General features: G+C 39.2%; 1 protein-coding gene across 1 annotated transcript in view; it reads left to right on the forward strand.

The window, feature by feature from the left end:
• CHST15 (carbohydrate sulfotransferase 15) overlaps positions 1-23,397 on the forward strand; it is a 71,341-nt gene that overhangs the window by 34,879 nt on the left and 13,065 nt on the right. Inside the window, exons 2-5 of the mRNA XM_053388960.1 lie at positions 10,653-11,661; positions 15,026-15,365; positions 19,591-19,728; positions 22,440-22,596. Coding sequence (XP_053244935.1) covers positions 11,116-11,661; positions 15,026-15,365; positions 19,591-19,728; positions 22,440-22,596 — 1,181 coding nt within the window. The 5' untranslated portion in view covers positions 10,653-11,115. The remainder of the gene's footprint in view (positions 1-10,652; positions 11,662-15,025; positions 15,366-19,590; positions 19,729-22,439; positions 22,597-23,397) is intronic.

Raw genomic sequence — 23,397 nt, forward strand, 5'->3', positions numbered from 1 at the left:
TTCTTTTGGACCACATGAGTGAGACCAAGGGCAGTGGCCTTGTCGTCTAGGCAGCCCAGGACCTCCAGACACACTGACCAGGCTTGCACCCTGGGGAGGTCCCTACGATGCTGTTAACTCACTCCATTGTCTCTTGAGACAGGAGGATGCCAACAACAACAACAGTGCATTTTGAGTGTTCAGAGCATGAAAATATAGAGCTCAATTTCAGAGGTTTATAAGCCTGATATTAGTTAGAAAAACTCAAGCTGAATCTCCACTTAATCTGACCTTTCTGACTTTGGGTGTGCCATTAAAAGTACTCATTTATATCCTAATAGGAAGTATATTTTTTGAAAATAAAACCAAGCAACAGAGGAATGGGTTCTTAAGAAGCACAGCTGAATAAGAATTTGTGGCAAGCAAGAGTAGTTAGTAATAGAAACGAAACTTCTGTAGCTTCCTTTAAAAGGAATGAATTTAGTAACAATGATCCTGAGTAGCAGACTTAAATAGCTGTTTTCCCTCTTGATAACTATGAAGCTATGCTGATTTACACAGATGGTTTCCTGTTCTCACTGAATACAGCAGTGATGGTAGGTTTCAACATATTTGGACTGAATCGTTTAGGACAAATGTAACAAGTTACAGTGCAATCCATAAAACTATTATTTGAGTAAAAATGATGTGTTTTGTAGCCTTTGTAAAAACTTAACTGTGATGGCAAGTTTATATCTGAACAACTGTTAGGCAGGCTGTGTATATATTTTCTGACTGTTACCAAATGTTCTTTTTAATAGCCGTCTTAAAACTCCACTAGCTGTTAGTTTTGCCTTCAAGGAAACTGTTTGACAGACATGTTACAAATGTCCACTCCCCCGGCTGAATTTTGAGAAGTTTTATATCGAGCCAGAGTGCTCTAGCTGGAGAAGGTCACTGACCAGCATAACATGTCATATGGGCTTTCAAAACCATTACTCAAGCCTTTTTGTGGCACGGTCACAGAGGGTAGTGATTTCTCATATAATTGATTTTCTTTTTTTAGCAGACTGTTGATTGCTCAGAAGTAAATAGCTACAAGTTCACACAAAGTTTATTAACAAAAAGTTAATCAGGGAAGCCCAGTACTTTAAACATTCAGCTGAGTATTGGTCTACTGATCTACGACATCACATTTTAAAAAAAACCATATACAGCTCACTTTTATTATTCCTGCAGTTCATTTGCAGAAGTTGCAACTTGAATAGCACTTAAATTCTTTCAAATGGTGGTGGCTGGTTCTGCCCCACCCCCTTTGGAAGACAAATTTTTAAAAAGCTCAGGTCTTTTTGAATGGATGAATTTCTGGGAACCATATAAGCTACTTTTGAATGGGGTACATGTGGAATGGAATGGACAACGCCATCAGGGAGGTCTTCTGTAAAGTGCAGTGAATGTATTGTAGCTGTTCCTGCATCTTGGAATGGGCCCCAAACACTTGGCATCCATTATACTGATGATGTACTACAACAGAACACGACGACATCCTTCATTGTAGGATTTGGTCTAGAGCTGTTCACAAATGACTCTTGAAATTCTCCACCCTGTTTGTGAACAGAGAAATTGGGGGGACCATTTCACCATTTTTTCAGGGAGATGATAAATTCTCTAACAGTTTTTTTGGATGTAAATTAGTAATGGAAATAGCACAGCTTCTTTCCCTAAGGTTCTGGCTCCTCCTCCTCCTCCTCTTCCTCCTCCTCTTTAGGTGGCAATGGGAGCAATTGTGTTGAGTCATGATTTTGCATGCTCTACAGTGCCCTGGACCTAGAGGCATTGTAGGGGGTATGGTGGATGGCAATCTTCACAAATATTCTGACAGTATTCTTCGAAGCAGGTTTTTTTTTCTCTAGGTGTGTGTGTGTGTGTGTGTGTGTGTGAGAGAGAGAGAGAGAGAGAGAGAGAGAGAGAGAGAGAGAATTGTTTTTCTGAGAAGTATTCACTCAGCTTGGTCTCCAGGAACATATTTCACAAGTTATCCATGTGTGCATTTCACATATACTATGGCCACTGAAATTTCTTCCACATTCAAGCCACAGTTTATTGTCATACATGTTAAATATCAGGCTTATTTATTCACAGTAAGTACTGGCAAAACAGTGCTATGCCATGCTCTAAACCTAAGGCAGGAATTTGGAAAATGTAAACAACCCAAACCCAGTCTTTAATAATACCAATTTCAGGTCTTCCAATTTCTACCCATGAAGGACTAGCACTAGTGTCCTTTGCATGTTATGGCCTGGGAAGTTATTGTTATGTGGTCAAATTGTCACAATACAGATTAGTAGCTCACCAAATAAAAAGGTCAGAGCTAATAGCTGGTATCAGAACACCTTTTATCATATGGCTCTCCCCAGTCCTTGGGATTAGTGAAGTTCTCTTTCATATTTCACTGCAAAGGAACAAGATTCCTCCCCCCGCTTTCTATTTCTGCACCCACACTGTGGGACATACTCCTAAAGGAAATCTGCTGGACACTTCCCTTTTGACATTTTGCCAGCATCTTTTTAAAAAATTGTTTTAAAAAGCTTTCATTGATGGCTGGCTGCTGAGATTACCACCTTGGAATGTTATTGTTTACTTCTGTTACTATTACAATTGATTATTTTTTTTTAAGTCCAAGAAACTGACACAGAAAGATCTTAGGAGAGGCAGGAACGTTGAAGAAATGAAGCTAACACAAGATTGTAAAAGCTGCAAAGCACACTAGGAGCCAAGAGCTGGAGTGAAACAGTAACACCAAAGTGCTCAATACATTAAGGAACTGATTAAATTTCTGGTGAAATACTGCTATTTGTATAGGCAAAGCCCAGATGATCATGAGTGAAAGGGGGGTGAGTCAAGGAGAATGTAATCTAGAAACATGCCCTTTATAGAAGCCATCTTTAGGGTGCTTATGCTCTGGCCAGCATAGGGAGGGGAGTGGGTTTATAGCTGGCTGGGGTATGCAGTAGAGGCCCCGTTCTGGGTCTTCTTTGTGGAGCTTCAGCCAGGCAAGGAAGTAGGGTGGAGTTGGCTGGCTGGTAGCAGCAGGAGATACCAGGTAATGCTGAGGGGAGGAAATGGCTGAAAGGGCCTAACAAGTGTGCTCCTGACCATATCTACTCAGAAGTAAGACTTGTTGAATTCATTGGCACTTACTTCTGTGTAAAATGATATGGGAGTATGCCTCTGTATACCAGTTGCTGGAATTACAAATGGAGAGAGCACTGTTGTTGCAATAGAGGACTGCCCTATCAATCAAAATTTGTTTTACTCTAAAGGGTTAGAGCAAGAGGGAGGAGGAATGTGTTGGTAAATTCGGTCTGGTTAAAGGAAAATGTAGGTTTATAACAGAAGAGTTCCCTGGATAGCAAATGCTGCTTTGCCTTACATCAGGAGCCTAAATATTTCAGAATTCATAGACAAATGTGAACAAATTCCATCACCAGTGACAACTGCCACTCCAGATTTGGTTCTCAGCTATGTCCTTCAATGGAAAAAGCAGTTCACAAAAATACTGTGCAAATTTCAGAGAAATTGGGGTGGGGGACGAGGAGCTTTCACCACTTTTGTAGAAAGGTGAAGCCACCTTTCTGTATCAGGCATTGAGAGAGAGACCTGCTGCTGCTCTTGCCCTTTTCCCAAGTATATTGTCTTTATCTGCTTTCTTGGCTTCAGAAAATAATATTGAAATACTAAAGAATGTAGTTGTACCTTGGATCCTGAACGTTTTGCTCTCGAATGCCACAAACCTGGAAGTGAGTGTTCCAGTTTGCAAATGTTCTTGGGAACCTGAACATCTGACACAGCTTCTGCGGCTTCTGATTGGCTGCAGGAGCTTCCTGCAGCCAGTCAGAAGCTGCACCTTGGTTTCCAAATGTTTTGGAAGTTGAACGGATTCTGTTCGACTTCTGATGTACAACTGTACTAAAAACAAGCTTGCATGTTCCTCCACTCCTTTTTGAAACCAGAATAACACTAATCAAGCAAACTTGTTATTCTATTTAATTGACATAATTTATTCTGGTCACACGATTTGAACTTGAAAGAATTCATTATTCATACTCTAATATAGCTGTGAGAAACCTTTTCACTTAGTTACTCATATACTTTTTGTAAATTTATTATCACACTGAATTCACAGTAGCTCTTGAGGGGAAAATATTAATAAATGGAGAACATTTGCTACTCCACGAGAGCAGTTGATGACTACTGTATAACTTAAGGGACCTCTGCACAGCAATCTGTAGTATAAATACTACAGACTGGAATATTAATTGCACAAATATTTCTGAGTTGACATGTCATACAATAAGGCATGAATAAAATTTGCATTCCTTGCATAGGATTGTTAAGAAACTATTGACAAACAGTACATTTGAAATCTGGCAAAGGGCACCAGTTGAGCTAATTAAGAATTGTCTATTCTTGTGGGAGCTATTGAGGGGAAAAAATAAATGTTTCATCTCATAAATACATAACACTCACATAGTAGCTAAAGGAACTGAAGGCAAGGGCTGGAGAAGCAGTCATCTGGTCCTACTGAGTGCACAGTTTCCACACTAATGGGCTAGAAGGACATGCTTTATAAGAACTTCCTTGCTGGAACAGCCCAAAGTCCATATGGTCTGGCATTAAATAAAATAGTGGCCAACCAAATGTTTCAGGATCAGCCTTCACTAACCTGGTGCCTTTCAAATGTTTTGGACTACAATTCCAATCAGCCCCAGCTAGAACTATGTATAACCCATTGCAATATTCTATCCTAGAGGTTACCGGAGCATAGACAGCAGAAGGTGGAACTATCCCTGTCCAGATAGAGGCACAGATAGGACACCAGCCAAAGCTGATGGAAGGCACTCTGTGCCACTGAGCCCATCCAAGCTTCAAGTGACAAAAGAGGATCCAAAAGCTGTGTATCCAGTCCTTCAGAAGGAGTAACCCCATCAAGAGGGGGAACCTTCCATCCAGTCTAGGGAAATGCCCACTAACAGTGCCCCAGTCTTCTCTGGATTGAGTCTCAGTTTATTGACTCTCATCCAGTCCATTACTGAGACAAGACATCAGTCCAGCACATGCACTACCAAACCTGTAGATGTAGGACCAGAACCACCGCAAAGTGGTGCCACCCACCCCTAACTTGGACAGCTGCTCCAGAAGGATACCATCACCGATGGTATTGAAAGCTTCTGAGAGGTCAAGGAGAATCAACAAGGACACATTTCACCTGTCTTTCTCCTGGCAGAGGCCTGGTTGAAAATGAATGGTTTTGCCTAAATGTGTATAATGAAGGTACCAGGCAAGCCTCCCTTGGAAGAGCATTTCACAAACCTAATAAATTAATATAAATCACCTTCTACGTCAGTCTTTGCCTGCCTGGTGTCCTTTCAATGTTTTGGACTACAACAGTCATCACCAAAACTACACCTGCTGTGCTGGGTGGGATTGATGATGGTTGTAGTTCAAAACAGCTGGAGAGATTTGGACATGTACTGCCTCCCTGTTATATTGCATCATTCTACTAGTGTAGCAATTAACGGGGGCTCTCACACAGGTTTGTAATATTCTATATGAATGTTTCATTTTTTTAAAAATCACTCTAATCAAGCTAAGGAGATCCACATGCGTATCTGAATTAGGAACTACAGACACAAATTAGATCCATATTGAAACAAACTCCAACTATCGATGCCATCTATCATCACTGCATTGCATGCACATTCAAATGGTATAGTTCGTCAAATGCAAATACCTTTCAAAGCATTCCAATAAATTCCAGTAGAGGTCTAATAAATTATTATTCATTTTGTTTCCATATGAAGTGTCACAATAAATTTGCTTGTGTGGGGAACGGGGGCAAGGCTTAGAAAGATTCATAGCTCTGCATTCTTTAATATAGTTTTGACAGTTCATTTTTAGAAGAATAAGAATTAATGTCAGTCATAGAAGCTTTGTCTGGCTTCAAGAATGGAGCTTCCTAACAAGTGTTGCATTGATGGGCCTTGAAGAGAAATTCCAAATCTCCTCTTTAACAAATTGTTATTCATAGCATCTTCGTAGCTCCAGACAAAGTTGAAAGCAGGCTGATGGATCAGGGTGAGAATTCAGTTGCTTGGATTCCATCTCCAAGTCAGTCAGATACCCACTGACATTTTACACATTAAAAATAGCTCTATTCTGGTCTTCCTCCCATTTGAAAGACATGGACCAGTTTTCTAAAGTCACAGCTGTTTCTTCAGGTGTACAAAAACATAATATCAAGAACAGTTATATGTAGCTCAGTATGTAAAATATAGAATATTTGCTGCTGCTGCCTAGGGGGTTTCCTGGCTTGGGAAGGAGTGTTTAGATGACCCTATTCCATTAGATTTGCAGCTTGGTGGTGCTGCCCAACTGACTTCTGTGGCCTATAGCATATTTCACCAGGTATAGCTGATGTACCAGCTTTGTACTGTGGTAATCCGATAACATCCTTTATTGCATTTACATTCCCCTCCTTTTCTCCAAAAACTTCAAGATGGCATACATGGTTGTTCCTTCTCCACGTTAATTCCCACAACAACCGTGGAAGGTAGGTTAGGCTGAGAGGTAGTGTCTGGCCCAAGGTCACCCAATGAGTTTCATGGCTGAGTGGGAAATTGAACCTTAGTCTCCCAGGTCCTAGTCCAACACTCAAACCACTTACCTGCACTGGCTGTCAGTGTCTCTCTTACTGGCTACTCTTACTCTCTTACTGTGTTGTGGGAAGTGCTGTTGGAAAACTACCCAGAAACTTATGTATTAATATCTAATTTATGTATTAATATCTAATTAATATTAATATTTGCAAAATTACTCTTCAGAAATGTAGTACTGCATGTGGCCTGGTTCTTTTATAACACACACACACACACACACACACACACACAGCATAATTTTGTATATAATTAATTGGGCTATTTTTAATAAACTGCACAAGCCACTCACACACAAATGTGCACACAATGCAAGATGCAGCAATGCTCAGTTTAGTATAAATCCAGCTACAATGGATTCTTCCTTCATCGTGTTCTCAGGCTATTAAAGTTTTCTGCTGGGATTGTTACATACGGTTTGCAAGTGCTGTATACTAAAACACCATGATATTTAACATGTAAAATTTGCTGTTAATAGTTAATTTTAAAGGGTGAGTAATTTCCTATTCTCTAACTACTATAGCAGTTTACAGTATTTCATCGTTCTTGGTGGGCAAATATACTACTTGATCACAGTGAAACAAACCCTTGTAAAATGTGAATCACATAATTGTCTTGTATATTTAAATAATTCATCCCATTTATTTAAATGTTCCACAATCATATTATGCAATTATTAAGAAGTCAGCTTACTATTTTTGCAATTCTCTTTTCTTTCACTTCTCTTAACATCTTAGTTTAAAGCCTGCAGGGTCATTAAAACCCATCCATGTGTTCCTTTTACTAATGTGAGTAATCATATTGAAACTTGAAACTTATTTTCAGGAGTTGTTATATGAAGGTTCTTATTTATGCACTGGCACATATATCTCTAATAATGCTTTTGAACATTTCTGAAGGCTCCTTCTGGGTCTTCTAATTCTACTCAGACATAAGCCGGTGCTCAGCACAAGAAGCAGTTCAAATGCTCCACTTTCTGTCATTTGCTGATTTTAATTACAAACTTTTTTCAAACATACAGTAATTATGCCTGTAAGTCAGTGTTAAGCCCTCAGGGACTCAGCTGGTTTTCATAAGAACTGTATAAGAAAACGTTGTGCACTTGAAGCAGCAACTGGTAGTTGAAGACTTAGTTTGGTATATTGTAAGAAGACTTCATGGTAGTAATTTTCTTTTATATATTTGCTAGTTTTACAAAGTAAAAACTGGAATGTACCTGTTTCCAGTGCCAATGATAACATGAATCTGTGTTCTTTATATGCTGTGTTCTTTTTTTTTTTTTGACAAATTGCAGACGGAAAGATTTTCTGTAAGTCAAAAACACCTGTAAATGCAGGCGTCTAATAACATGTATTCTATAAACCATATTGAATCTTATCTGATTTCCTCTGTGTCCTATTTAGCAAACTTTGTTCTCGCTACTGTGGAACCAGAATAATTGGTTGAATCAGAAAAATGCCGTCTTGAAAGGAGGTTTACAAATAACATATACAGTGGTGCCCCGCAAGACGAATGCCTTGCAAGACGGAAAACTCGCTAGACAAAATAGTTTTCTGTTTTGGAGGTGCTTCGCAAAACAAATTTCCTATGGGCTTGCTTCGCAAGACGAAAATGTCTTGCGAGTTCCTGCAGGTTTTTTTCCCTCCCCCCCCTTGTTCTAAGCCGCTTATCCGCTAAGCCGCTAAAAGCTGCTAAAAGCCGCTAATAGCCGCTAATAGCGCTAATCCGCTAATCCGTCAATGGGCTTGCTTCGCAAGACGAAAAAACCGCTAGACGAAGAGACTCGCAGAACGGATTCTTTTCGTCTTGCGAGGCACCACTGTAAATAGATTCTTCATGAGCTTGGACTGGAGATTTCACTAATCTTACTCCGACAAAGTTAGGAGCACTACTTTAACTAAAAGTTTGGGTGAATAACAACTTTTGTACCTGGCATAGAAACTTCCAATAATGTCTTGATTGAGAGGCCACTACCTTATTGATCACCGTCTCATGTAAAGGGACACTTACAACTGTGTTAGTTATTAAGATCTGGGTCCAATCAGTGTTCAAGAGTTGGCACAAAAATGGAGGGAAAAAGCTTGGTATTTGCACAAGTTGTTTAGGTGTCCCTCAAAAGGTTATCTGTCATCAAACATATGATTCAAACTCCATAGCCAATTAGCCAGCATAGGGAACCCTATTTGTAGACTAAGTTCTTAAGTGCACAATTTTCATTTTATTTCTGTGGTTCAAGAGTTGGGGATAGATGGATGTCTATTTCTGGTCCATGTGTATTTTGCATCCATAAGCCCATTCCTAAATCTAGTCCACCTTGTTTACATGTCAATCTGCATTTTAAAGCAATGTATGAAAATTCACATTTACTGACGTTTTCTCCCCAACAAAACATGCATTTCTGTCCGTATAGTCTCCTAAAACACATTTTATATGCACTTTGACATAAATTAAACATATTCTTATATTCATCTAAACAATTTAATGCATATTTTGATACATTTTCTGAGCCAAGAACAGTATCCCTAATGGAAAACGGAAGGATATCTCTAATGCAGGCATCTCCAAACTCGGCCCTCCAAATGTTTTGGGACTACAGTTCCCATCATCCCTGACCACTGGTCCTGTTAGCTAGGGATGATGGGAGTTGTAGTCCCAAAACATCTGGAGGGCCGAGTTTGGGGATGCCTGCTCTAATGCATGCATTAGCAACTTAATACAGTTCCCTACATGTGCCACCTTTAGAGAAAAAAATCCCAGTGCTATACATATCTAAAGGTCCAAGTGTTTCTTCTTGAACTGCACATTAGAGAAAGGGTTAATGCACTGGTCTGATATAGCCATATTCTCATTTCCCCTTGAATTCTTGGAATATGCTACCTCCACAGTATTAAAATTTATTTGCAACAGTTTAATGCATTTTTTTTTGGTGCTGCTGCTTAATATTCTTTATCGATCTTGAAAAGGAGAGACATTCAATTACTTTCTCTCCAGAAGTATCCTACTTATTACCCCTTTGTTGCTTAGGTTAATAATGAGTATGTCCAAGCAAGGACTGGAAAACAGAAATCAATTTGTGGCCACAATTCATTTTTGAGAATCTCTAGGGGCTGCTGTATTCCTGAACCCTTAACCATGGCTTTTTCTTCCTGCCCAATACAAACTTGGTGAATTTTGCTACTCAAAAATACACTGTGCTAGTATTATTCTTTGCTCAAAATTTGCCTGTGGAGCCTTCACACAAACCACGGATGCTGCTCCCTTTCCAAACAGCTTTCTTGCCCCACAGATCCATTAGATTGGCCTTTAGAATGTCCCACTGGGTAATCTTGACCCAGATGATTGCTTAGCTTAATCTTATTTGTAATCTGTACCATAGTCTTCAGAGTATCCCAGCATAAAATTGTCAGTTGACACGCTCACCACCTTTCCCTTCCATGTACCTCATCTTTCTATCTCTTTATCTCAAATATTTATATCCTGCCTCTTAATCACAGGGATTCTTCAGATGGCTCACAATACCTCAAAATAATCAAGGAAAAGTCAAGCAAATAAACACACAACAAATTCAGTTCAGAAGCATGCACAAGATTCTATTAAAAACCAAAGCAAAAAGCAGAAATTTAATCCCCCCCAAATTATTGGGGGGGGGGAAGCCTTATGGTTTGGTGAAGGCCCTGACTTTTGTTGCTATCCTCCTCACCTCAGAGGATGGGGCACTGGATAGATACCACCTAAAAAGGGGGTGAGTAGTTCAGCCAGTTCATGCAAGTAGTTAGTCCTTCAGGTTCCTGTCCAAATCATTTTCAAGTCATCTATACTTATTCCCAGTACTCAGAATTTACCTTTCCGCTTAATATGCAATTTAGCATAGATTCATCAACCAGGGTTAATAGTCCAGTGCCTAATAAAGTGAGTAACACTTTGATCTGACTTCTGGACAGATAATTTCATTCACGTTTTCTCTTTGTTCTCTTCTAGGTTACACAACAGAATCCTCTGAAGTGATTATAAAAATGAAGAACTCCAGATCATTTCTCTGTCTTGGAACCTACATTTTAAAGGAATATATTTAAATCTCAAGAAGAATCTATTCTCTCACATACCTAAATTTGTTTAATTTTGATGAAAGGACAATGAGCTCCTTTTGTTTTTTGTGTCTCTTCACTCTGTATAGTGAAATCCCACTCTCCTCTTTTTGTTCAATGGGAAAAACCTGAACTCATCATCATCAACTTAAAAAGAAAATTTTGTATGTCCAGATCAAGTATAATGTGCTTCTAATACATTGCCATATTATTTTCAGTAGTTGCCATCTATTTTGGTTAGTCTGATTTTTTAAAAAATATATATACTGATTTGACAAAGTTTCTTGATTGCTTGTAGAAAGTGACTTTCATCCATTTGAAATGGCTCCTTACACCAATTCTTTAATGGTACTAATATGAAGCATTGCATTCAACGTTGCATAGCATTGTTATCAAATGACTTGCACAGACAGTGTTTCAAGTGCCAGCGGCCAACTCACAATATTAAAGAGTGTCCTTCTCTGTGCAGAGATAAAAATAAAGTTCTGTTGCACGTGGATAGCAAACAGATGAACTTGCTTGCAGTGCTAGAAGTAAGGACTTATCACAGTGAAAGCTGGACTGGATTGTTTTGCTTGAAGAAAGGAAAACTATGCAGTTTAATGTTTGGATTATTAATAATGATGCTAGTGATGGCATCCTATATACTGACTGGAGCTAAACGTGGCCTCTTGCTGATGCAGCCAGCACTACGATATGGAGCTTTTACTAGCAGTTCAAACTTAATGGACAATGAGAGCTTCTGTGATATGAAAGACCATTACCAAACATCTAAAATGAATATTTCATATGCAAAGGATTATCCAAGCATTAAAGTAATTATTGACACCATTACTACAAACATTGAGTTTATAACTAGACATCTTCCAGACTTAGAAGATTTGAAGAAACAAGAGATGCATGTGAGTATACAAGAGGGAGAACTATTTATTAAAAAATGGTAACCTTGACCATTACTCTCTGTAGTATCTATTCAACACCAACACAGTGATGCCATTATAAGCCAATGCACTCTTAAGTTAACACTCACTGAGGAATCAAGGCAGATGCACTTCAGTTTAGGTTAACATTGACATTTAGCAAGGTGTTGGAACTCCCTATCAGTTGTATAGGTGTATATCTCTTCATTCATGCTTTTGATATGACCCAGTAGTAGATATGATTGAGAACAATAGATAGTCTCAGAAGCTGGAACACACATGTTGGAGCCTAGGGAAAGCCACTGTGGTGCTTTCTATGTTTCCTCTGGAAATATGGGAAGATCAGATCAAACAGTGAGGTAGTTACTGTAGCTGGATGATCATAGACATTCTGCTGGTCGGATCAGACCCTTAAATGAAGTGATTTTTATCAATTGTATATACAATAGACTCACAAGTTGCACAGGTCCGTTCTGGAGGATTGCGAGTAAAGCCAAAATTGCGTATAGTCAGAAAAATCCCAAAACTGCCCCAGTGTGACGCTTCCTACCATTCTGAAGCTGGTGTTGCATGTGGGCCTGGCCCTCCATGAAACCAGGCTTACTGGGTTGTGGGAAGGTCTCATGCAGGCTCTGGGAGCTTCCATGGAATCTCATGAGATTTCATATGGCCCCATGGAATCTTGACGGAGCCTCCCAGAGCCTAGTAAACAAGTATGAGAACTTAAAAGCTCTTTTCATGTCGACAAAGCCCATCACGGAAAGAGATTTTAAGATTTCCTCCTTGCATGCATCTAATTTGTGCAATTGCTGCTATATAAATACCAGACATGAAAACTGGCTTATCACTACATGCTTTCTCATAATTTTACTGGTGTACAGGAAACAGAGATGTGGTTGCCACTGCTATTGGTAAATCAGACCTGAAGAGAGTGAACACAGAAAGTTCTAAGAATACTTTATCTAGATAAGTCTAATTCTTCCAAGGAGGTTTCTTATATGCAGTTTGTAGATGCTCAGGAATGTAGAGTGTTAGCAGATGTTTGGGAGTATGTGGGAAGAGAAAATTATTGGATGGAGACACGCTTAAAGGTCCATATGAACACTTTGAAGCACAATCTACTCCTTAGACTTTTAGGACTCTAAAATGCTAAAATCTGAGGGATTTCAGGAAGGTATAGAATTTATGTTAAACAACTAGAAGTCAGTGTTTCTTCACAATGAAAGTGGTACAGTTTTATTAACTAAACCTGAACATTAATTTGATCTGTGTATTTCATCTTCATTTAAACCAGTGTTTCCTAATTATTATTTCCTTGCATGCATATCTTCCAGTTTGCTTAATCTTATTGGACTTGCACATTTCAATAACCTTCAGCCAGGTTTTCCAGTGTTCACAATACCAAGCTGAGATACTTTCTTAGGTGTGACTGTTTAGGTTCACTATTAATATTGGTGAACTATATCCTTCCTATGCGATATCAAGTGAAGCTCAATCTGTACCTCTTTGGTTCACTTAGATAAGCATTGAACTAGTGTTATTGTGAGTGATTGCCTGGGAATTGAAATCCTGGAGACCTGCGGTCAGTCAGTAGAGACAGAAGCGAGCTAGATGAAAAAATGGTCTGATTTGGTATAAGGAAGATTCCTATGTCCCCAACCACTCCATACATCTCTGAATTAGTTCCATATAAACCACAAGAGTCACTTTGTGATCTCCCAAGGATTTCTGTTATTGCTTTGACTCTGAAAATTCACCTTGGTTTTCCTTTACCCTATAATTCATCCAATAAATTAATCTATGACTATTATTGAAACCACTGGTATACTGTCCAGTAGTATCATAAACCTATACAACATAAACTTGTATCTTTACTAGGTCCAGTTATTTCTGTAGGATGCTATAGTGGAAGCAACATGAAAGTGACCTGTGTGAAGTCAGACGCCCAGGTGGCAGAATGCTTGATGATACTATAGAACATTATGTGGTGTTTCTTTTATGTTTGTGCAGGGATATGACCATGTTGGAAGCAGTGTGTGAATCGTTGTGCAAACTCATTACAGATATAGCTCAGGGTGACAGTTTCTACAACTGTAGCATCAGGTCTTCTGTTCTCAGTTGCCCATGCTAAAACAAGATGAAAAGCAGAAATGGCAAAAGCAAAATGTGAAAACTGTTGCAAATAGTCTTCCATATGTCTCCTACTGTGCAGGAACTAAAGACCAGACTCTCATTAAGAATTCACTCTGCAGTTAACTTACAGGTACAATGAAGTACTGTACAGTGTCTACACAGAAATAAGTCTCTTCATATTTAATGGGGATTATTCCCAGGTAAAAGTAGTACATGATTTCAGCCTAGGATTCGCTTTTGGGTTAGCATTGGAGAAAGCTTTGTGGAATGCAAAAATTCAACAGATTAAGTGCAAGTATGGGGAAAGATACTCACATTCTAGCTGTCAGACATTTTATCACGGAGAATGTATACAAATCTGTTGTCTCTTTTGTGAGTAGGTCAATGTGGCCAATCCATATACAGTATACTGGACCCAGAAAATCCTGTTGGCCCTTCTGATTGTAGTCTAGGGGTGTATGATCTCAATGCAGCATTCATGTCACTCTGCCTGTCCCTCCTACATCCCTTTTCTAGCCCCACGCCCCACCAGTCCTGGTTTGCACCCTTCTTGAATCCCTTTCCCTGCAGGAAATGCATCCTTGAACTTTCATAATGCTGTTTGCTTGTCTGGATGGATGAGAGAGAGAGAGTGTGTGTGTGAATGTGTATAGAAACTAGCCTACTGTACAATGGTAAAATTCACATTTGTTGCTCCATCTACTTTTGCTTCTGGTACCACCCAACACTGGCATGTGGGTCCCAGAAGTCCCTTGAGCTATAAAAGGTTCCCAACCCCCCCTCATATTTAATAGAGTGGTTGCTATGCAGAAGCTTTTGTAGAGAATTGCTGTGTTATGTAGTGTGTGCTGCTTTTCTCAAATTATTCCTTCTGTTGATGCATTATAATTTTGTTATACATAGATGAATTCCATCTGCTCTAGGAATTAATTTCTTAAAATACAATTCTATCTATGGAAGTCTGCATAGATGCAATATTTAGGTTTAGATAACCATATCACTTCTTTTTGTGTTTAAGAGCTGGGCTTTACAAATATATTCCTCTTCTCTGCCAGCTCTACATATCCTCCTGGTCTTATATCTGTGCAACAGCATAGGCTATCGGAACATTAAAATGTCTGGAATGTGTAAACAATAGGATTATCATAACCAGAAGTGCTACCATGTTCTTTGTTTCCTGCCTTAATGAGAGCTTTTATTCTCTGTTTTGCAGATGTTCTCTGTAATTCCTAACAAGTTTCTTCCAAACAGCAAGAATCCTTGTTGGTATGAAGAATACAAAGGAAATACTACTAGGGATCCTTATGCTACAAACTCATATGCGTTATATTCCAAACGTTTTCGGACAATATTTGATTACCTTAGAAAGGTGTTTTGGAGCCATTTGTATCATTACAAGGAGAAGCACTACCGGCTACGTTGCCTTCCCCATTTCTACATCATAGGCCAGCCAAAGTGTGGAACAACAGACCTTTATGATAGGCTCAGGTTACATCCTGATGTGAGATTCTCGGCAATTAAGGAGCCTCACTGGTGGACAAGGAAAAGGTTTGGTGAGTAAACACACTTATCTGACACAGAGCTGTTTTTGCAGAAATGAATTCTTAAATCTTCCTTTGGAAGCAGCATCTCTTCATTTTTAAGTTTCTCCATCCCTAGTTAGCAGTAGACCTAATGCTGGAAACCAATAGGTCTAGCCTTAATGTCTGTATCTGTGGCAAATTGCCTTGGATACACACTGGAAGTGCACGTAACAAGCCCCCAAATCAGCAGCCTAATATAGAGAAGCCTATCAGCTGGATTGGTATAAACAATAGCCTGCCCTAATATTAATTAATTGATCTATATAATGCCCAGGTTGCTTGTCAGCTGTGTGCAGAACAAATCTTAACATTGCACAAATTTATAATCTGTCATCAACTAGAAAAACCTAGTATGGGTAGCACTGTTTGTTGTTTGGTCATAAGCAGGTGTCTATACAAATCTGCCTTTTTGTGTAGTTCTTTCAAAATACCTGCTCTGGCTTAGGTAAAGGAATTGATGCTAAAAATCCATTTCAGGCAGTGCCCTGCAGTAACATGAGAGCTGCTTTTCTTTTTGACAGTTCCATGTGGCTTGATCAATACCAGGTTTAGTCGGGCTCTTGGTTTCCTGCCCCCAGGGACTCTTACCCCTTAACCTTGAAAGTGACAGGTATATGCAGCAGCATCATAAAAGGGAGGGAAGTTTAGTGAGCAAGTTCTGCTAGTCTCCACTGTTTTAAGCCCCCTCTTAGTATGTGAGGTCCCTGTGGAGTTAATATGCTGGGTGCTTCAGCTGCTAAGGCTGCAGTGTCAGTGGTTTTCATTTGCCCAAAGCAAAGGGCTCATGTCATGGGCAGCTGCCCATGGAACTCTGGTGCTGGGCCTGTGGCTGGTATATGGATGATGCAGCCACAAGGATAAGGCAGGTTGCATGGGTTTTCCCTTGGAGGAAAGGTGCCAGTTGCATAGAATAATAGAGTTGGAAGGGACTGCAAGGATTATCTAGTCCAGCTGCCTGAAATGCAGGAATATTTTGCCCAACACAGGGCTCGAACCTTGAGATTAAGAGTCTCGTGCTCTACTGACTGAGCTATCTTAGAATACAGGCATGTGTGATTAGCCTGCCCAGATGCTTCAGCTGCATAGTGTTTTATAACAGAGCTTGACTCCACAGTCTGTATTGGCCTGGTTTGAAAGGTGAACAGACTTAGTGCTAGTTCCCATCTGATGATGAGCTCATTCAAGGACATAGTGACAACAGTTCTAATATCTACCTTGCTTGAGTGCCAGTTTGGCAGGAGTGAGGGTTGGAAGCAATTACAATGAAAGCAGGACCAGCGTCAGCACCTGGAATCCTTGGGCTTCTGCCCGTGGATGTTGACACTGACCCTGCTACCATTCTGCTGACGGGTTTCCTAGGATTTTTAGTTCAGGAAACAGATTTATTTTTATTTGCTTTCAAGAGTTGCAAGGATTCAAATCTTGAAATATCAAAGTAGTAGAGAATATGTTTTCATTATTTTTTTATTATTGAAAACTGAGCTCCCTCCCTGCCAAGCCTGGTTGTAGTCACTTCAGTCTGGTTCTGCTCAGTAGTTTAGCCTCTATGGATTTTAACACCAGTGTTCTGGCTTATGATTAGTGATATAGATGGCCTAGTAGCCTGAGGTTTATACCACACAGGGGATAGGTTCAGTTGTGTACGCCCTCCCCCTGCTTCAGATAAAGCCTTAGAACGAATACACAACAGAGCTTCTTCTGTCTGCAAATTGGTTTGAATAGGAAACCACTGCTTTTCAGATTATATATGATAATGCCTTCAAGTATGAGTGAAGTCCCTCTAGTTGAAATGGACTAAATTGGCACAACTGGTTTCCTCTACTAAGGCAGTTGAAGCAGCAAACTCAATAAAATTGAGCTGAACTAATTTCAGAGGGATTTTAATTGGTGTGTAGTGTTCTTTCAAGCATATTCTTTGTGGTTTGTCTCTTATACGAGTTCTATACTTGGCCCAATAAAACAACTTCTGAATTTATTTCAAATAAAATTCCATGTTCTGAGGCCAAATGCAAACAACAACTGTTTTAGAATTATTTGAAAGGACCAGGCAGGTACATCTCCAAAGCTGAGAAACTCTGGGCTTTGCCATCTGGCCGAGAAGACTATGTATGCCACTCTGAGTGGAACACAGGCATGCTAACAAGTTACATGTAACAGCATGGAAGAATACCCATAAACCAGCCTTCTTCTGCTGCTTCTTCTTCGTTAAAGTTATATACCACCCTTCATCTGAAGATCACAGGGTGGCTTATAACATAAAAACACAAAATAAGAACATGAAACTCATTAACATAATAGCAAAAAATACACTTTCCCCCAGAATTCCAAGTTATATTATAAGTAGGCTTGCTTCCATATTTTGCAAATATTTGGCATTTAGCTGTGGATTTGGAGTTCTGACAGGGCAGAGCACCCTATAAAAATTGGGAAGAACTACTAAATTCTAATGCAATGATGATACAGCTTGATACAGCTTGGGTTGCCCACCATGCCATGCCTTGTTTTATCTGTCCAGAGACCTCCAAGGCCTTTTGAGGTATATTGATGTCATCACTGCTATACACTAAAAGCAAGAGGCCTTTATGCCTACTGTGCCTGGCACAGCACAAATAAAGTCCTTTGGGCTATTGCTCCAGCAGCATCCAAAAGGAAGGAGGCCATGAAAAACTAATTCAAAGCATGCAGGCCATGCCATGCTTATGTACAGGAGCACTGTGAAGTTTGCAGCCTGCTCAATATGAATCAGGTACTCACTTCCTTGCCTGACTCCAGGACCCAGTCTACATCTTTATAGCAGCCTCCAGTCTATTCACCATCAGGCCTAGATGTGCCAGGACCTAGATTTTTTGGAGCAGCTTCACAAACACTGGCATGATAATAAATACCTGGTTAAAACCAGAATCCTCTGGGCCTTCTACATAATTCTCTTGGTTGCATTTCCCAGTTCTTTGCTCTGAAGTCTTTGTAGTTTGCTCTGACCTATTAATATCTCCTTATTCATTCATTTCTACAGTGGCAGACTGTGCTTTAGTATAGAAGATACTAGGCAGACTTTCTTTGACTCATGGTTCTCGTGCACTTTTCTGCATAATGAAACAACCATAATCTAGAAAGAGATTCCTTTTATAAGCATCTTCCAATAAAATATTTTATTGGACCTTCCTTGTGCTCTGTCTGCTTCTGGCTTACTGGGCCGGTTCTATAATACATAGGTTAAAGGTAAAGGACCCCTGGACGGTTAAGTCCATGCTAATTAGCACTTCCTTATTTAATGTCATCCTGTGGTCTTCTTCATAAGGTTACACCATTTAGATTTGTCACTAAGAGCTTCCCTAGCAAGCACCAAGGTGGCTTCTGTTACTATGTGGCCAGGATGTAAATAGTATTTACACTCATGTGAAATAAATACACAATTATCAATGTCCGTATTTATGCACACATATGTATAATTGTAATTATATATTTATTTATAGTGCTGCCTTTTCCCCTGACAGGAACTCAAGGTGGCTTAAAGAAAAAATAAGAACAATTTATTCATGTTCATGTACATGTAGATTACAAAGAACTTGCTACATGGAATAGATTATGTAGAAATTAATCATGCAACCATTCTGACTCTTTTTATCATATCCTTATTTATTTAGAGTTTTGGACATGTTTTATTACTGTTAATTTTACAATAAAAAAGAACTTGAAAAAATAATAGAATATAGTGTTTTATAAAGTAAGTTGAAAAATATTGATATACTGAGAGTAAATCAGTTCTTTAAATTTCAGAACATTTCACAGCAGTAGTTTATAATTTGGAGAAAATAAGTTCTTTTGATGGTACTTAACCACATCACATCAAATCCAGTTTGCTATATTGCCATTTTGTCTCTGTCCTGGTTCTTTTGACTTCATTAAAAGAAATTCCCAAACGTTATGTGTCCACTAATTCAATACCAGGTGTTATTTGAGAGCTCTGTTTCTATGCAAGCAGTATTCCTGCTGCAGCTACCATGCAAGAAAATAGTTATTCATGTTACTTCCTTGTTGAACCATCAGTATAATTGAATAACTATCGTATCCTATTTATGATTATGCTATTTGAACAGGGTCTTCCACCAAATAGTCCAAAAGGCAGAGCAGTAAACATCTCTACTATACCACTGTAGATTCCAGGCTTACTTTATTTATTTATTTTTGCTTTCAGGGATAATTCGTCTGAGGGATGGATTTCATGATCGCTACCCAGTGGAAGATTACCTGGACTTGTTTGACTTGGCTGCTCATCAGATTCAGAGTGTGTTGCAGGGGGACACTGCAAAAGACTTCAACAAGATAATTATTGGTACAGAAACTACTGCTTATAGGGGTTTATGTTGCTGGTATGAGACTTGCTTTAATAACATCAGTAGTTATCTGTACTAAGATAAGAGTTCACTAATCTCCTCTGTATCTTAGCAATGTAAGCTAAGTATACGATAGCAAAAATGTGGATAAGGCATTTTATTAGAACAACTTCTGTTGGCAAAAGGGTAATGCATCATGAAAGTGTGCCTTCAACTAGTAATGAAAAGTTGAGCAAACATCTGTCTGAAAAGAAGAGCATTATAAATCTTTAATTTTGCACCTTGTTTTCAGTGTAAATAGAGGCTGTTTAAAAATGCATTAATATTATTGAGTTATTTATAACACTTTATAGCACCTTGGCAACAATATAGTGTTCAATGCAACATGCTGTCCATCTAAAATAAAAAATAACTACAAAGAAATACAAACATGCAGAATCGGGCAAAAACTTTGTGAATAAAAAATACCTTCACTTGCTAGTGAAATCTAGATGCATTCCATCACTATGTCCCACTGATTTAACCACAGCAAATGACATCATATGAAGCAAATAAGTAATCTGATTAACTTGATGGGCATGGAAGAATATATGAGATAACGTATATGGGACTTTAGCTCTATTGTTTCCCTTAGGATCCATTCAGTGCAGGGTTGACCAGATGCCAAAGAGGACAGAGTCCTTGCACCTTTAATGGTTGGGTAGGAGAGGCAATTTCAGGTGGTGTAGTTTGCATGAGAAGCTATACCTGCTGAAATATCTGTTTCTACACAATGCTAAAGGCACAGGTTTCCTCTTTTGCATCTCGTCACCCTAATTCAGCAACAGCACTTTGTTTTTTTTGGAAGACAGCGCAGGATAGTTGCAAGTGTGGCATCAGCAGGTCGGAAACAAAGTCTGCTCAGACTCCACAAATGCCTTGGGAAACTTTAGGAAATAAAACTTTTCATGGGATGGAGATGTGGTGTTAATAGGAACCTCCACCTGTAATTTCTGCCTGCTGTGCTGCTGTTTAGTTACATAAAGGAACCAAATATAGTGACAATAAACATTTGCTAGGCATAAGAGATGGGGTAGGTTGGATTTCCTTCAAGGGACCAATTTATTCTACTGTCTACTGAGACTGGGGAAAGTCTAAGCTGTTGTGACCTACGAAAGTTATTATGACATTATTGACATATCCTGACTTTTTAAAACAAGAAGCTATTAGGCCTCATTATTTTGTTGTGATATGAGCAGGTTCACTGCTCTTTCTATAAACAAATATTGTGCCTCAAGTGCTCTTTCTGGACTTTTATTATCAAGGACACATACAAGCTACATTTTTTATTTTATCGGTCTCTTGTAAGGGAAAGAATGCTAATTCAAATGGCTAATGTACTTTTTTTGAGCAATTGCCTTTGCAAGGAGCTGAACTTTTTGTTAAGGAAAATGTTTACATGGCCTCTTCTTAATAAAGTTTACAGGAAATCATCTGAATTAATATGCTCATTATAATGAACTTTTTTTTATTACCTTGTTAAAAATACAATTTAGTCAAGAATCCATCTATAGGAAATATGAAAATCTGAGATTTTCTTAGGGAGCCACATTATTAAACGTCAAATGATTAAAAAGGAGAGATATAATTAAAACTATAAACATCCCTCTGACTTTACCAGGGAAAGTAATTTTACAATCAAAAACATCTCTGAATCAAATCTTTATTGGGTTGTAATTATATTACCAGATGAAGCCATGGAGGTTTCAGAAGCCCTACACAAGACATTACCCTTGCAGCTCCAGGCATTTTAGACAGGGTTTATTTATTTTTGATCCTTATTATGATAAATTTACCAGAATGGTTTATGAAAGCACAACATGATTTCCCCCCCATTAATCTCTGGCTAAGGACATTAAAGAGCCATTTTTAATGAAATTAGGCAGTTTCATCATATGTTGTATGCTTTTAGCGTCTATGAAAAATTGGTATATTTTGGAATGTGCTGTTCTCATTTGATATATAAATGCAGCAGCATTTAATTCATCATGGGTTAAATATGGATTCCTCCTCACAAACATTAATTCGTGTTGTGGTGCTATGGGGTGGGGGAGAAAGATGATGAAACAATAGAATCATGGAATTTCTGAGTTGGATGGGAAGTCAAGGGGTTATCTAATCTAACCCCCTGAAATGCAGAAATAATAGCTAAAGAATCTGTGACAGAAGGCCATCCAACCTTTGTTTAAAAACCTCCTTTGAAAGAGCGTCCATTACCTTTCAAGTTGTCTGTTCCACTATTGAATAGCTCCTACTGTCAGAAAGTTCTTCCTAATGATTAGTCAGAATCACCTTTCTTGTAATTTGAAACCATTGGCTTGGGCCCTACCCTCAGAAACAGTGGAAAATAAGCTTGCGCCCTCTTCCATGTGGTAGCCCTTCAGATATTTGAAGATCATAGAAATGTAGAGTTGGAAGAGATCCCGAGGATCATCCAATCCAACCCCCTAGAATGCAGGAATCTCAATTGTATTTCCTTTCAGTCTCCGCCCAAGACATACCCAACTCCCTCAACTATTAAGAAGTGTATTTTTGGCTGCCATAGCCAAGAATAGGAAGTGACCTAGCATATTTCATTTAATGTTCTGGTCCTGCAGTGCATTTACAACAGTGCTCAGAATGAGCCAGTCATCTAGAGTGACACTGATCTGCAGCTTTTTGTCATTCCTAGGAGAGGCGAGTGCTTCGACAATGTGGGACAACAACGCTTGGATTTTCTTCTATGACAACAGTACAGAAGGGGAGCCTCCATTCTTAATACAGGACTTCATCCATGCCTTCCAGCCAAATGCAAAGCTGATTGTTATGCTTAGGGATCCTGTTGAAAGGTTAGCAAACAATATTTACATAGTATCAAAGAAATGTATTTTATTCTTTTTATTTGTTCTCATGGATGGTTGACAGCTGCCCTCAAAATTGGTAAGTTGACTCGACTCCATAAACACTCGTACCACGTCATTGAGTCCATTGTTTTTTAAAAAACTTGTTTTTAATATGGCTAATACAATCTGGAAAGCTATAGTGATTTTAGTGTAGAAATGGATTCTTTAGGAAGCTCTAGAATAGAGATGGCTTACCTGTAGCCCAGTAGCCTGATGCAATCCCCCAAGACTTCAACAACATTGGTGACAGCAATACAGAAAAGAAAATTTAAAGTAGACATGGTACGACAGAGGGCAGAGAGGTTTGAACCTCTCCGCCCAGCCCTGATGCAAATTGCCCCCTCACTATCAGATCGATCATTTGATGAGGGGGGCAGTAAGACACCTGCCTCTCCCTGTCAGCTAATTCATTTAGCTTACCTTAGGAAGATGTGGATGGTTGGATAGTGTTTTCGAGGTTACCAGCATGAGTTTGACCAAACTGCGGGAGGCAGTGGAGGACAGAGGTGCCTGGCGTGCTCTGGTCCATGGGGTCACGAAGAGTCGGACACGACTAAACGACTAAACAACAACAACAAGGAAGATGTGTGTGTGCATGCGAGAGGGTGGAGTAGCCACACCTTCCACTGGCATGTAGCCCTGGACCAAAGGACGAATGTTCCTTGTTTTGCTTAGTGTTCAGAATAAGGTGAATTACAGTCTCCGGTAGCTTTGACTTCCCATTCTGAATTAATTAATCACATTTTC

The sequence above is a fragment of the Podarcis raffonei genome, chromosome 5 (genome assembly GCF_027172205.1).
Source record: "Podarcis raffonei isolate rPodRaf1 chromosome 5, rPodRaf1.pri, whole genome shotgun sequence".
NCBI lineage: Eukaryota > Metazoa > Chordata > Lepidosauria > Squamata > Lacertidae > Podarcis > Podarcis raffonei.